Source organism: Alligator sinensis, unplaced genomic scaffold, assembly GCF_000455745.1.
Source record: "Alligator sinensis unplaced genomic scaffold, ASM45574v1 scaffold289_1, whole genome shotgun sequence".
In the NCBI taxonomy this organism is placed as follows: Eukaryota; Metazoa; Chordata; order Crocodylia; family Alligatoridae; genus Alligator; species Alligator sinensis.
This window is the reverse complement of record NW_005841881.1, coordinates 3199002-3213458: the sequence shown is the minus strand read 5'-3', so window position 1 is coordinate 3213458 and position 14457 is coordinate 3199002. Positions and strand designations below refer to the sequence as shown.

Below are 14457 nucleotides of genomic sequence, written 5' to 3'. Positions count from 1 at the left end.
GATAGCAGGGGAGCAGCAAGGGCACCTGGCACCAGGGGACTGCACCCTAACTTGGGTCAGGAAAGCACCTGAGACAGATGTTCAATAAACCCGTCTAATCTAAACAGATTAAATCTGATACTACATCCATCCAGGTCTATCTTAGACTGGGTTCCACCATTCTTAAACTGGTCTAAGTGTACTAGATTTCTGTTTCTGGTTTCCAATCATTTATACTGGTTTATGTATAAAGTCCGTACCTATGCAGTTTTTAAACAGCAGGGGTAATTAGACATTAGAGCCATTTACAAAAGCCTGTCAGTGGTGGACTCTCTGTCACTAGAAATTTGTAAATCAAAATTAGGTTTTTTCCCTCCCAAGAGGAATATTTCTAGTTCAAACAAGAATTAATTCAAAGCAGTCCTATGGTCTATATTGTGTAGGAGGTCAAACTAAATGATCACAATGAGCCTTTATGGACTTTTAACCTATGAATCTATAGTAAATTTTAACGTCCAGCCATTTTGATAACTGAAAACAAAAGTTATTATTGTTAAAATAAACAAGATTCAGCCCCTTCCCTATCCTTTGGAAAATCAAAAACTGCTGGGTGGATTCTGCTACAACCTCCTTGCAAAAATCATTATTGTGCCAAGCCTAGGGCATGGAAAGCTGATGCTGAATTGAGAACTTCTGAGAAATCAGGTGTTCATAATGAAGACTGGACAGCATTCACTAGGCTCAGTATTGGTATTTGGGCTAATTTGAGACATCAGGATCAGTGAAGAAAGTGCTTTGCACTGACATTTGATGCTCTTTAATGTAATCATCAGGTTGCATTTCAAACTGGTGTTTCAAAATAACAGGGTTATTAAAAAAAACAGCCAGTGTATCAAATTAACTTCTGTAGATCACTGTAAGATTTGCCTTTAACTGACCTTTACTTTCCACATTTCAGGACTCAGGTCTCAAAAGTTGTGACTATTTGTAAACCCAGCTATTTATTCCTTCATACACAAATGCAATGAATTTCTTCTATTTTAATCAAGTGGCAAAAAACCCTGAAGTCCCCTAACAACAATACAGCACTTGAATAATCTGAATTGCTCGCTCACCCACTGAATTTCTACATAGAAGTCTGAGCTGCTAGTCTAACAGCAAAGCCTGCTTCAAAAACCTCCACTCCTTTTCTGGAGACCCCTTTGTGCTGTGTTCATTGGACACACATGTCCATTCTCCCTTCAACAATACTTGAAGCAAATTCATAGAGATCTGTTTTGCTTGGTTCAGATTCTCTTCTCACTGCAGAGAAGCAGCTATTACTTTTATTAGCCAGGAAGCAATCTACTTTTCCTCTCCCGATCAGAGGAGAAGCTACCTCCCGTAAAAGTTAACGAACCAACTTGAAATCCATCCTTCTTGAAATTTTCAAACTCAGATACTTGCCACAGTGCCAAAGCATTATAAAAACTGCATTTCATCCTGGGAAAACACGGCACATTGATTCCACTACATTTTCTAGCCCCTTCAGCAGCCATTGTAACCAAACCTTTCTAACTAGCTTCTGGAGGACCAAAGAGCAAGCATGTCTCATCGTACCAATTCATGCTTTCAAAACTCTGTCTAAATAAAAAAAAACACCTTTTCCAACTCATTGCTATTACGTTACAAGTTCACACACACTTTCCAGCTAAAACATTTCTTCAAACCTTTCTGCAACACAGCTAGCTTTTTCTATCCATTCACTTACATGATTCTCTCTCACTGTAGCATCTCTCAAATCATTTTTCATATTCTTCCTCCTCACCCACGACTTTAAAAAAAAAAAAAAAAAAAAAAAATAAAACTAACAAGTCTGTCAGATGAACAGATTTGCTCCACTTGTTGCACTTACCAGGGGATCAGATTAACACTTCAGTAAATTCTCTTATGCCAGCCCATGGCTCTTCAGTCTCTGTGCATGTGTATGACTGCGTCCTTGTGGGAGTTGTGTGGGGAGGTATGCATTTTGCATGCTTGAGCAGGACCCGTGGTTGTCTGCCTGCCAATCAGCCCTTCTTGTTTGTGTGGGAAGGGCAGATATGAAAAAATGTGCAGGTTACTCTCAGATCAGGCACACCCAGAGAGTGAGGGGATGGGAGAACAGGCAGAGAGTTTGCAGGAATAGGCAGGGAGCTTAGGAGCTAGGGGGAGGATGGGGAGGAAGGCTTCAGGTTAGTTACATTTCTGTGTAGTTATAATTTAATTTTAATTTGTATGTCATGGAAATGATACTTTGTTCTGGCAAGAAGCACTTCTACTGATCACCTTGCAAGATCCCAGCAGTCTCCGCCCTATGCCAGCCGCTGAATCACTTCCTAAAGTTAACTCTTCACATACTGGCCATTATTATGCCTGAAATATTCTTCTCTCTCTTTTGCTCCCAGGTGAACTGTTTCAGATTTAATCCCTACCAGGAAAACCTAGAGCCAACTCTAACACCATAGCATTCAGCACATTTTAAACATTTAATCTTTTTAAGAAAAGAAGTGGTTTTGCTTCCCTCTTGCAAACACCTTCCCTTGCCCCTTTTCAAAGTAAAGGCTGGGAATTACTATTAGATCCTCAGGAGGAGTGAAGCATGGGAATAAGCCTTTTAGTGGCATTAATGGGGGGCAAAAACCTAATTGGTTTTAAGAGTGAGCATGATAAATATATGACAGGGATTATATGATTGATTACTCCCGACAACCAAGGACTAGCTAGACTCAGTGACCCAGGAAATTTCTTCCTGTCCTACATCCCTACTGGAATTGTGGAAATACAGCTTGACTCCAATGTAAACCAATTCTCCAAAACATTTCTTGGATGCAAAACATACCCCTGAATTCTTCCAACTGTCACTTCTCATCCTATTACCTGATGTCCCCCTGAAATGGTGTAGATAGAAAATCCTATCACATATCAAACCTTGAGACCACAGGCACAATCAATCCTCTGTCAGCGTGCCTAAACAGCAGGTAGTGTCATTCCACTCAGATGCTGCATTTTAAAGGCCACTCGGGGCTCTCTCATTTCCCTTAATGGTTACTATGGAGAAACAGTGTACCGGGGAGTTTAATACAACACGAAGACAAACAGATCTGAGAATGCAGTTATCTAGATGATTTTGAAAATATGCTGGGAAGTACCTGGAAAGTGCAAATGTTGCTCTGATTTGCTATTCTCCTCTGCCACAATTTGATTAAAAAATAAAGAGGGAGAAATGTTAATAATTTATAGATGGTAAGTAGAAGGGTGAAAAGAGGGGAAAATGTTGAATCCACAAAAGAAGACCAAGCTGGGATCCTTGTAGAGAGTTCAGAGACAGTCCAATAGTGAGAGACTAGACATGGCAGTATGCTAGTGATACACGTACCACAGTGATGAGCAAAGTATAAAAACTAAGGGTGGGAGAGATGCAAAACAGCAAGCAACACACAGAGGCTGCAGACTTGAGAGAAGCAGGCTGCCCATTGAAAGAGGCAGATGAAAGACTCCTAAGTGGACAAGAGTACTAAATGGGGACTGGGCGAGTTGACACAGACCAGTTAATAACCACCAACTTGCCAGAGCCCCTTAATCCTCTCATATTAAAGCAGCTGTTACTCATGTTGAGCAGAGATTGGTCAGAACCCCCCAAAAACTCCAAAACAAAACAAAAAAACTAGGCAGGGGTTAATAAAAGGCATGACTGAAGAGCAAAAAATGGTCATTGTCATAAAAAAGAATGATATGCCAGGAAGATGAAAATTGCACTGTGGGATATTCTGTAGCAAATCCTGCTCCTTCCCAGGAGAGAGCCAGCCAGCCTGCAATTTACTGCCACCATGAGATCAAACTTGCAGCAGAGTTTCCAACTTTCAGAAAGCATCCAACTTTCAGAGAGCAAAATCTGAGGCACACTTCTGGATATTCCTCATCTGGAAGAAGTCTACAGCACTTCCACCCTAGTTAGTCTGCCACCTCTGTGCACTGTTGCAGGTGGCCTAATTTGCTGAGAGCACAGCATGATGTGAGTGTGGTTATACCTGGGAAGTGTCTATAGCCTCCTGAATGCAGTGGAGGTGCATTCACACAGCAAAAGGCAATGTCTTTCTGCATCCTCTCAGCCAACACAGCAAGATGTTAGAAACCGTGGGGATGTTTGAAGAAGAGGACAAGAGCGGGGCCATTAAGGATCAAGTTTTCAAATTTAGGACAGAAGTCCCATTTCAGAAACATTTTGGAGATGTTGCAACACCCCCAGAATCCAGGTCTGCCCAGAAAACTCTCGGATGGCCAGTTGCTGTAGAGAGGGATCTCATCAGAGAAACAGCATTCTGTAGGAAGCAAACTCCTGCGCTTGGGAATGCATTGAAAAAAAACCATGAAAACTTTTTGAAGAAGTTCAATTTGAACTGAACCACTCTGGTCCACATTCTGACCAACTCCAGAAAAACCTCTGTCTCCTGGTAAGTTGCCATGGAGTACCGTGTTGCTGCAGAGTTGGGGCCACTTATATTAGAAGCTCAAAAGTCAAAGATCTGTCTGAGCCTAACAGCCCAGCAGGTTAGCATGCCTAAAAGCATCCAGTTTGTAGAAGCATAACTGGCCAACACTGTCTTGGGGAATAGCGGTGCATGGTGCAGAGGCAGTAGTTAGGAGGGTCACTGCTGCTGCAGAGGGATGTCATCTTTTTTTGCCACTGACATGTTTTATGCAGCCAAAAAACCCACCAATTTTTAGTGGCAAAAAAAAAAAAAAAAAAAAAAAGAAGAAAGGGACATCTCTCCCCCATGGCAATGTACCACCAGCTGCTGCTCTGACATTGCGTTCCCACTGCTGCTCTGCCCTCCCTGCTGCTGGAGCCCTGGGGGACGGGAGGGTGATGTGCCCCTCCAGGTCCTTCCCCTTAGGCAGCACCCAGGGCTTTTGCCCAGCTCACCCACCTATTGTTACACTGCTGCCAATTTCTCTGGCCAACACATACAAGGGTCATGGTCAGCATCAATGCCCAGCTGCCTTTGAATCCCCAGCCTTAATGACCAGATACACACTTACAGCTGGATCACCACAAATCCAGAGGGGTTTGAACCCGCACCTTTGACACCAGAACAAGAAACCCTTGTCTGATCTGCCACTAGGGCCCCTTTTGGGAGATGAGATTGGAAAATTATGGTGCATCTGTTACACTGCAATTTCTTTGGGACAGGCACTATAATTTTCTCTCTCTTTGTATACAGAATACCATAGCAAAGCCCTGACCTGATCAGCTTGTGGGTGCTTATGATAATTGGTGATTTCCCCACAGATTTTGCAGTTTTCCTTATTTTTTGCCCACTCAGAGCCTACACTTCTCTTTGCTAGGACAGCTCATGCTTTCTTTCCCCTTTCTAGAAACAGTCAGTATTATTGACAGCTGGATGGCTGGAGAGTGTATGGTATACTCTTAGGAATCAGGAACATGGTTTCCATGGCATTCTCAGCCCTAGAAAGGGAGATAGGAATGAAACCCCAAACCCATTTCTCCATGGCAGCATGCAATATAAATCTCTGGATCCTTGTGGAAGAAATGGGTATAAATAAAAAATGATTGGCCTAACAGCATATTAAAACCTAAATTCAAACTAAACTTAGATTCCTTTCCTCAATTCAGTCTTGTGAATGTTTCCATTAACACAGGATGTGTGAATCACATTTTTATATAGCATTCCTAATAACAGCACTAATGTGTTCTCGTTTAGCATCTGCTACCCAGGGATCTCAATGGGCCTTGGAGATATTACTGAAGTCCACAAACTAGAAAAGCTTATCACACTTTACAGATCGGAAAATTAAGAGGGGGGAAGAGAAGTTCAGTGTTTTTAAAAGCATTCAAACATTTTGGGTGTTTGATTTGAGGCACCTGAAAGGACCATATATAATGATGCAGAGCTCCCACCATTCTCACAAGCTCTGCTAATACTCAGCACCTCTGAAAAAAATCATACAATTGGTGTCTCAATCAAATTAAGGCACCTAAAATGCAGTCTTTTGAAAATCTGAGCTGAAGTGACTCAACTCTACCTAAACCATCTAGTGAGTTGGTAACAGAACTGGAACTTGCATCTCCCAGGTCTGCCTGTTAACTCCAGACCATCTCTGATACACACACCTCTTTGGTGTTCACTTCCCTCTTGTTTCCTAAAACAAGAACTTTTATACAGAAGACTGGGTTTTGTCTAGCCGGTGGCACAACAAGAAACACAGCCTTCTACATAACTGAGACTGTAACAACTTCCTTGCTTGTGGCAGGTTGAGGCTGAGACAGAAACGAGATGGAGAACCAGTAAAAAAGCAACATTAAGTAGGGTGCATGGCTTAAAACAGCTTCTTCACAGTAAAGGAGGAAAATTCCAACCTGAGACCATGACTTCTTTAACAAACATGACCAATACTTTTCTCCTTACCCTTCTGCTCTACACCACTCTACCCTCCTGGTAACCACCCAGAGTGTTGCTGATGGACAGTTTTCTGCCTGTTGTTTCTGGTTCCCATCTTTCTGGCTGAAATGGCAAATTAAGAGGACCAGCATGTTCCATGTTTCCAATCAGAGACCATGATTAATTTGACCACCAAAACTAAGCCTCACATGAGGAGCAGGAATGTTGCAGACAGGCTGAGGCAAACTCATTTAATCGAGTTTGTTATAAACTGTAGAAATACCGAAGAATTCACATTCATTAGAAAAGGAGAGTAAGGGTAACTGGAAACCCCACTCCATATCCCTATTCTTGAAAAATTTCACGGTGCGTTTTTGTTCCTCATCAAAGCAAAAGTGCGAACCTTTAAAATATTTTGTGACAATAATGTGATACACACAGAGACCTGTCACTAGACTAGAGTGACTAATAGTCTGGTGGTTAGGGCATTTGGACCCTGGAGACATACATCTGAGGTATGTACTCTAACATAAGCAGACCAGGAATTTGCACCTAGATCTTCTCTCAGTGGTTTGCTAAGAGCTCCAATTACTGACAGAAAATCCTGCAGTGACAGACTAGTGACAAAGCCAGAGGACCTCTTGCTGTATAAATTTTGCCTGCATCTGGGGACTAGGCTAAACACGGTTTGGCATGAACAAAAATATGAATACCCAAAGCCACTCATATCTGGGGTCCCTTCTGAAATATCAGCTGATCTGCTTATTATCTGGTGCCACAACTGGGTGAAGCACTGCCTAAGGCTACATAGCAAGGCTTTATAGCAGAGCTGAGTGACAGGAATATTGCTGGACCAGAATATACGCAACTGCATATGTGGGCTCTGCAGAGTCCTCCTCTTTCCACAATGGATGGTGGGAGAGAAGAAATCTAACTACCCCCCCTCCTGCTCTACTCCCATAGGCATGTCCACCATTCAGTAAAATGGCAGACCTGAGACTGTAGTTGAACTTCATCTCTAGGGACATATTTAGAAGGGATCTTTTCTGATACTTCCTCACACCACCTGCACAATAGCCTAACTCCTTTTCCCTTGGTTCTGAGTTGAAGACTGGAATTTGATTTTACTTAAAGATGGTGGTGGCTGATGTAGTGAGCATGTTTGTTATTACCCTGAAATAGAATAGTTTTCTGATAGCATACTGTTAGGTTAACAATAATTTGGATTATTAAGAAGTATTAGCTTTGCAGCTGAATACAAGGCATGACCTGTGGCCTAGCAATGCCGCTGACCACAAGGCAGAATGATAGCTAAGCCTTTGCTTGTGTCAAGTAATCATTTTAACTGTGTTAAACATTTTCTAAGTAAAATGCAGCAAGTGAATGTGTCTATGTGCTGTAAACCAGATACAGCAAGGAACAAGATAAGACAAAGAAGCCATTGTTCTAAGTACAGTGATCGTGTCCTTAAGAAGTATCTACCACTGCAAGTTCTTGCTAACGTATCATAATGTTACTGTTACTTAACTTTTAGCTTTTAAAAAGTGCTAGTTCAGCTTAACAGAAATATGCTGTTATGAAGATTTGTAAAGCACCGCCCAAGTATGGCTTTTGTTAACCCTGTAGTCTTGCCATATTGTAAAAAGTATAAAAGATCGCCTCACCCTTGAGGTGGGCCATTTTGCCTCTTTGCTGGCTTAATGGTCATTGCTCGAGCAAATATACTGCAGTAAAACTTTACCCATGGTTGTCTGGTTCCTATGCAGCTAGACAATGAACCCCAGGGAGTTTTCTCCCACCACACTGAAGAGGATTTAATGAATATTCCCTTCCCTATAAGATGGGTGGATGGTACTTATGAGGAAGCAGCCAAACCTGTGTGGCAAAGAAGCTGTTGCTTGGATTGAGATTTAGGATGTGGGAGAGGGGGAGGGGAGTACTGTGGGTGGCAGACACCTTTCCATATTGTAGTTTAAAATTATTTGTGTTCTGTTGGCATAGCCTGATGCTTTGTTCTTTGCCCTCAATACTTATTGGCATACTCACAGAGTTTTCACCTTAAAATCTCAAAGGCTAGGGACAGAAGTTACACATAAACAAGTTTAAGTGAGCAGAAACTGGTTTAAACCTGTAACAGAACAGAAGCTCAGTGTGCATAAACCAGTTTCAAAATGGCTTATTGTAAACCTGCTTGAATGTAGTATCAGACTTAACTGATTTGGGTCAAACTAGTTTATGAAACTTCTGTCCCAGACCCTTTCCTGGTTCAAGTCAAACCCAGTCCCCCAGTATCCCAGCACACTTTCCAGCCCTGGGCTGGGCTGTCTGTTCAAGCAGAAAAGGGTTGGGGGAGAGGGGGAAGAAGGAGGTAGGGACTGCCTGCCCCCCCCCCCCCCCCCCCCGGCCAAACCCCAGCTGGGGTCTAGGGCCAGAGAGGGAGGTTATACCCACTTTCTCCCCAGTACAGAGCTGCCCTGCTGCTAAATTTACTGAAACTTACTGCTGGCTGCAACTGTGGACTACAAATCCCAGAGGCACCTGGAAGCAGGAAAAGGAAGTGATAAACAACCCTGCAGAGTCTTGCTACTGTGATTCCGGACTGGAAATCCCAGAGACCTCAGAGGCAGCAGGAAGAGGAAGTGAACAAAGCCCATGTTGGCTATGTGCCAGACAGTAATTCTCTAGCACCCCCCAGCTTCTGGCCCGAGCGACTGCAGACATGTGGCTGCATTTCCTGAATCAAAAGTAAATGTGTGTGCACTTGTTTCTCAGCTTAATCTCTGCATATTAAACTAACCTGCAAAGACTGAATTGATTCAGCCTCAGGCTTTTTGACTGTCTGTACTTAGCCAAAGGGCTTAAAAAAACCCAAACATTTAATGCATCTTCTACTCCACAGAGATAGCAAAGGAACATTATCTCCATTTCACAGACTGGGGAACTTGTAGTAAAACAGAAGTCCAGCATTATCCGAGTTACACATTTACCAAACAATCCCTATGGCTTTGATGACTCCATTATAAAGGTGACCCATTTTATCTATTTCTTATTGATCACAGTCTATACGTAATAGCAATTGGTACTAGTAAACCAAAAGACTCAGGTTGATATAACAAACAAGAAGCTGATTGAAGTTTTAAGCGATAGAAACATTAATTTAGGCATGAAGTCTTGTTTACCCCATCTTGGACAGATTGCATAAGGTAATAATACCCTTTTAACTATGGGTGCACGGATATATCAGTCCACATTGTATCGGCAGCAAGAAAAGGAAAATTGACATTACTGGCTATTGTTTTTTTTGGCTGATGTGACCAATAATGTTGCCAATAAATGCCTCATGCATGCACACAGCTGCAGCATGCTTACAGCCAATCCAGCAACTTGGACAGCAGCATCCAGCTGGTAGGTCTGTTGGAGGAAAGGTGCGTGGGAGGAGGGCAGTTAGAGGCCCCCACGGTAAGGGAGGGAGTGGGAGCCTCGATCTACCCCGCTACGCCTCTTTCCCCCAATAGACTTACCAGCTGAACGCTGCTCTCCAAGATGCTGAGCTGCATATTGGCAATTGGATCGGTATCGGTCAATATAGCTCGTAAATAAATCGGCCATCGGTATCAGCCCAAAAATTCTTTATTGGTGCACACCTACTTTTAACTATATCACTGGAAGGAGAGATTGTCTAATACCATTCCGATCTTCTAGCAGCTGCAGGTAAAAGTAACATGTGTGATAGCCTCAGATACTGGTTGCAGGCTAAGATGGAAGCTACAGTCATAATTCATAAAAGGCTACAGAAAATCAGAGAAGACACAGGAGACACAATGATGAGAAGATAATATGTCCTGTTCCAGACAGCCATTTACTTCCATAGGACTTGAGAGTTACATGGTTAAATTCACAGGCTGCCAAATCACCTGACAAACTCCAAGGAGTGACATGTAGAAAGAGCTGTGGTTAAACTGAGAGACCCCATGACCCTACCCTGTCCTAGGAAACAAGCTGCTGTACTATTAATTGTGAACAGAACCATAGAAACCAAACAAAAGCTTTTCAGATCTCAGGCATTACGGTTGATTTGTCTGGGTCATGGCTTAAATGGAGGATGGGACTGAATAAATCCCCCGAGCCCAGTGACATGAACAGTTTAATGAAGATTTGTTCAGTCAACCTTATTAACGATCTCCACAGCTCCTGAGTAGCGGGGGCTGTTCTGCTTCTCAGTAAGGATACAATGGATGTATTTCAAACCTATAATCTGTTTGATGCTGTTTTAAATTCATAATCAGGTTACCAAATTTTTCTAGAGGCTGAGAGAGTTAACATCAAATTGATAAAAGAATCTCTTGCATTCTGAGCTCTCAAAGCTGCAGCCTGCTTTTGCTGCCACTTCAATACAGAAATTTCTGCTAGACAAGCTGAGGACAGCATTATTTTGTGGGCTCTTTTGTAGCGCCTCTAGCATCTGAACACCTCATAATATGACCTGAGCCTTTCAGAGCTTGTGAGATCAAAAATGACTTATTACCTCTATGTTACCAATGGGGAACTGAGAAACAAAAAGATTAAATGACTTGCCCATCCTTACAGAGGTACAGCAGAAAACAGAATCTGTAGCTTGCTGAGTCTTGATCCAGTGCCTTAACTATCCTCAAAATTAATTTTTCTCCTTCATCAGAATCAGCATATAAATAATCTCCATTCCTATTGCATTATAGGCATGTTAACTTGAAATTCAATTTAAAATGAAAAATGAGTGCCAGAACTGATGGTTGCTCTGGAGCCCCCTGCCAATTTTTGTGGACTCACAATCATATTTTTCTGGGGAGGGGGTGTTTTTTTTAATGTTTGTCTTCTCTGTTGCTTCATTAAAAATCCATAAAAAACATGAAGTGCTGTTAAATGAACCAAGGAAATAAACACAATTATTTAGAGAAAACTTGCCAAAGAGACATGTCATTTTTAAGTTGACAGTATCCCTTTTGAAATGAAAACCATGGGAATGCAGATGATGTTTGGCATTCTTAAATCTTTGAGGATGTGGTAATCATAGAATCATAGAATCAGTGGACCAGAAGGGACCTGGAAGGTCACCAAATGCAGGCCCCTGCCATAGGTGGTAAGGAGAGAACAAGTTCTTAATTTCAATAGTACTAGAGTTCTGGTGCCCTTCCAGCACCTTTAGCAGTACTCTCTGGGGCCTGGTGAATGATGCAAGGCATAAACATTTAAGGTGTGATTCTAATCTTAGTCACACTCATTTTAATTCCACTTACTTTAGTGGCACTATTCCAGTTTATACAAGTTTAAATTGGCTGAAAATCATGCCAGTAGCATTTTTAAGATTTGGAAACATTGGAAACTGTTGGAACAGAAGTAATATTATAATTAAAAACAACAACAACTGAATTTTATTGTAATTTTTTAATGAAACTAACTAGAAAAAACACCATCTGAATTTCATATTTCAGTAAAGTCTAAGAAAAAAAGCTATCACCAGTAGTGGAATTTATATCATATTTTTAGATCATTTCAACTTTTGTAGCAGAAATAATTAGAAGCAGTATATATGCCCCAAAGAATATAATTTGTATCTTGCCAGCATCCATATCATCTTTGGGTAAATTAATATTTAAAAAACAAATACAATACCTCTCAATGTCATAAAAATAAACTTATTTTTGTTAGTTCCGTAGCAGTATTTAGAGTCCCTGTGTAGCAGATTCAGGTTTAACCTCCCACAAATAAGAGGCAGGAGGCCTAGAGAGATGGCATGCTCATCCTTGGAAGAGTAGACAGGGTAGAGGTGCACCTTGTACCCTAGCTTAATCAGAGATGCACAAGTTTCAAACGCAACTGTGAGCTGTTTATAAGGTGCACTTCTACCCTGCCTTCTGCCTGACTTCAGACCAACATGGCTGACTACTTCCTACTGCTCCCAGGAATGATAGCAATCACTTGTATCGCCCTGATGCTGTCTGTAAGCCATCCTCCACTGGAAAGGTGGTTCCTCATTATGTTGTCAGGCAAAAAGAAGGAATGCAACACCCCACTAAGAAGGGGGAAACTCAAAGGGAACAGAAACTTGAGGTGGAATGAGAATGAGGAACTTCTCAGGCAAACTTAGCAATACTTAAGATAGAGCTTGCTGATGGATGTTAAGTGTTTTGACAGTAGAATAACGCTTTCTTGAGCCAGGACATCTCTGCATTGTAGGCAAACAATGGCGCTTCATTCAAAAACAACAGCATAATAAGTCACCAGATAGGACCTAGAAATCCAAGTGAAACACACACATGTGTATTTACACAGTACTGGATCAGACAGTGCTTCTGGGTAGTTCATGCAATAGAAAGGCTTTCACACTAGCCTGAAAACTGAGCAGTATGCCTTAATAGCATGCAATACATCACAGGGGCATAGAAAAGCAGTAGAAGGGACATCAAAGGTCATCTTGTCCAGCCTTGCGTTTGAGCAGAACAATCTTCAGCTAAACTATGTTTGCAGCTGACAATTCTAGAGGAAAATAAATGATCTTACTGACATAGCGTAGTGTGCATTAGGTCTTAAAAGATCCCAGAGCACTTTACAGACTTTGCTAACGCAATTACAAACACCCCTGAATCCACTACTGAAATGCAGCCATCTTGGGAGAAAATGCAGGAGCCCACTGGCAGCCCAAAGAGCAGTACAAAAGAGTAAGTTAAAAATACCTTTTCTCCTCCTAGGCATTGAAACTGGAAGAACACCTAGGAAGTTAGTACTGCAGGCAACTGCCTGAAATGGAATATAGCTGAAAAGTGGCTAACAACTCTTACTCTGCAATACACACCACAGGGTCTTTAAAGGCCATAGTGCCCAGTAGGTTAAAGATTCATCTCTAATAACAGTGGATGAGACCAAGCTCTCTGACTGCAGTGCTGTTTCCTAGGACTACTTTGACATGCTGATAAAAAAATGAACTAGATTTTTTTGTTTTGAAAATACATCCTACCTGTCCACACTCTTGTTGCTTTGCTTCTCATTTCCTCTTGGTTCTACAATAGAAATCACAAGGCAGCAGAGCTGAGGTTTTCCGGGTGCATGCCAGCAAGCTTGCAGGGATCTGGTTACATGTCATCTGACTTGGATTCCACTTTTAAGCAAGCTCCCAGGAACTCTGGGGTTAATCTCTAGCACCTTCCCACACCTAAGAAGGCCCTCTGACAACTCCTCACTGTCCCTCACTTCTGTGAGGAATGTGACAATTCACACTGACCTGATTTTCTTTTATCCAGCAGCCAGGGAGCTATTGGCCAAGGGAGGCAACCCCTCCCCTTCCCATCCCTCTCCTCACACCTGTTTGTTCCATTAGTTCGGCCTTTGGGTTGTTCAGACATGCGAGACAAACTGGTTTTGTTCTGTAGATGCAGCTGGACTGTCAATCACAGCAATGCATAGAGCTAACTCTTCCCCCCGCTATAACACCTAAATTCCTTGATCAGCAGAATATAATTTGGCAGAGACACAGCGGGCAGGACTGAATTCTAAACACGGGACAATGGGTGCTCGTAAAAACAACTCGTCTGATGAGGGTACATGGCATCCTTGTGGGGTTTGCTGTAAATGCAGGAGGTACACTGATCAACAAATCAGCCAGTTTTCATGAGAGAGCATCTCAGAAAACTAGTTAAGTCCAGCCTCCTTCACGTAGGGATAGGAATATAGCTCCCTAAGCCAAGTAAAGAAAACATTATAGGAATAGGACCCCTACTAAATGGGCAGAAGCAATTGGTGATGGACAGGGGGGGCAAGGCTGAACTCCTCAACGAGTTCTTTGCCTCAGTGTTCCTAAGTGAGGGGCAAGACAAGTCTCTCACTGGGATTGCAGAGAGGCAGCAGCAGGGTGCCAGACTACCAAGTGTAGACCCTGAGATGGTGCAGAGTCACTTAGAGGAACTGGATGCGTTCAAGTCGGCAGGCCCGGATGAGCTCCATCCGAAGGTACTGAAGGCACTGGCTGACATCATTGCACAGCCATTGGCGGGGATAATTTTAAACTCCTCGTGCGACGGGCACG

General features: G+C 42.4%; 1 protein-coding gene across 5 annotated transcripts in view; it reads right to left on the bottom strand.

The window, feature by feature from the left end:
• Positions 1–14457, bottom strand: part of STON2 (stonin 2) — a 118100-nt gene that overhangs the window by 47961 nt on the left and 55682 nt on the right. Inside the window, exon 2 of one of the 5 annotated variants that reach the window (XM_025196589.1) lies at positions 13393–13435. The exons of the other annotated variants lie outside the window; for them this stretch is intronic. Within the exon in view, the coding sequence (XP_025052374.1) occupies positions 13393–13423 (31 nt within the window). The 5' untranslated portion in view covers positions 13424–13435. The remainder of the gene's footprint in view (positions 1–13392; positions 13436–14457) is intronic. 5 annotated transcript variants of the gene reach the window in all.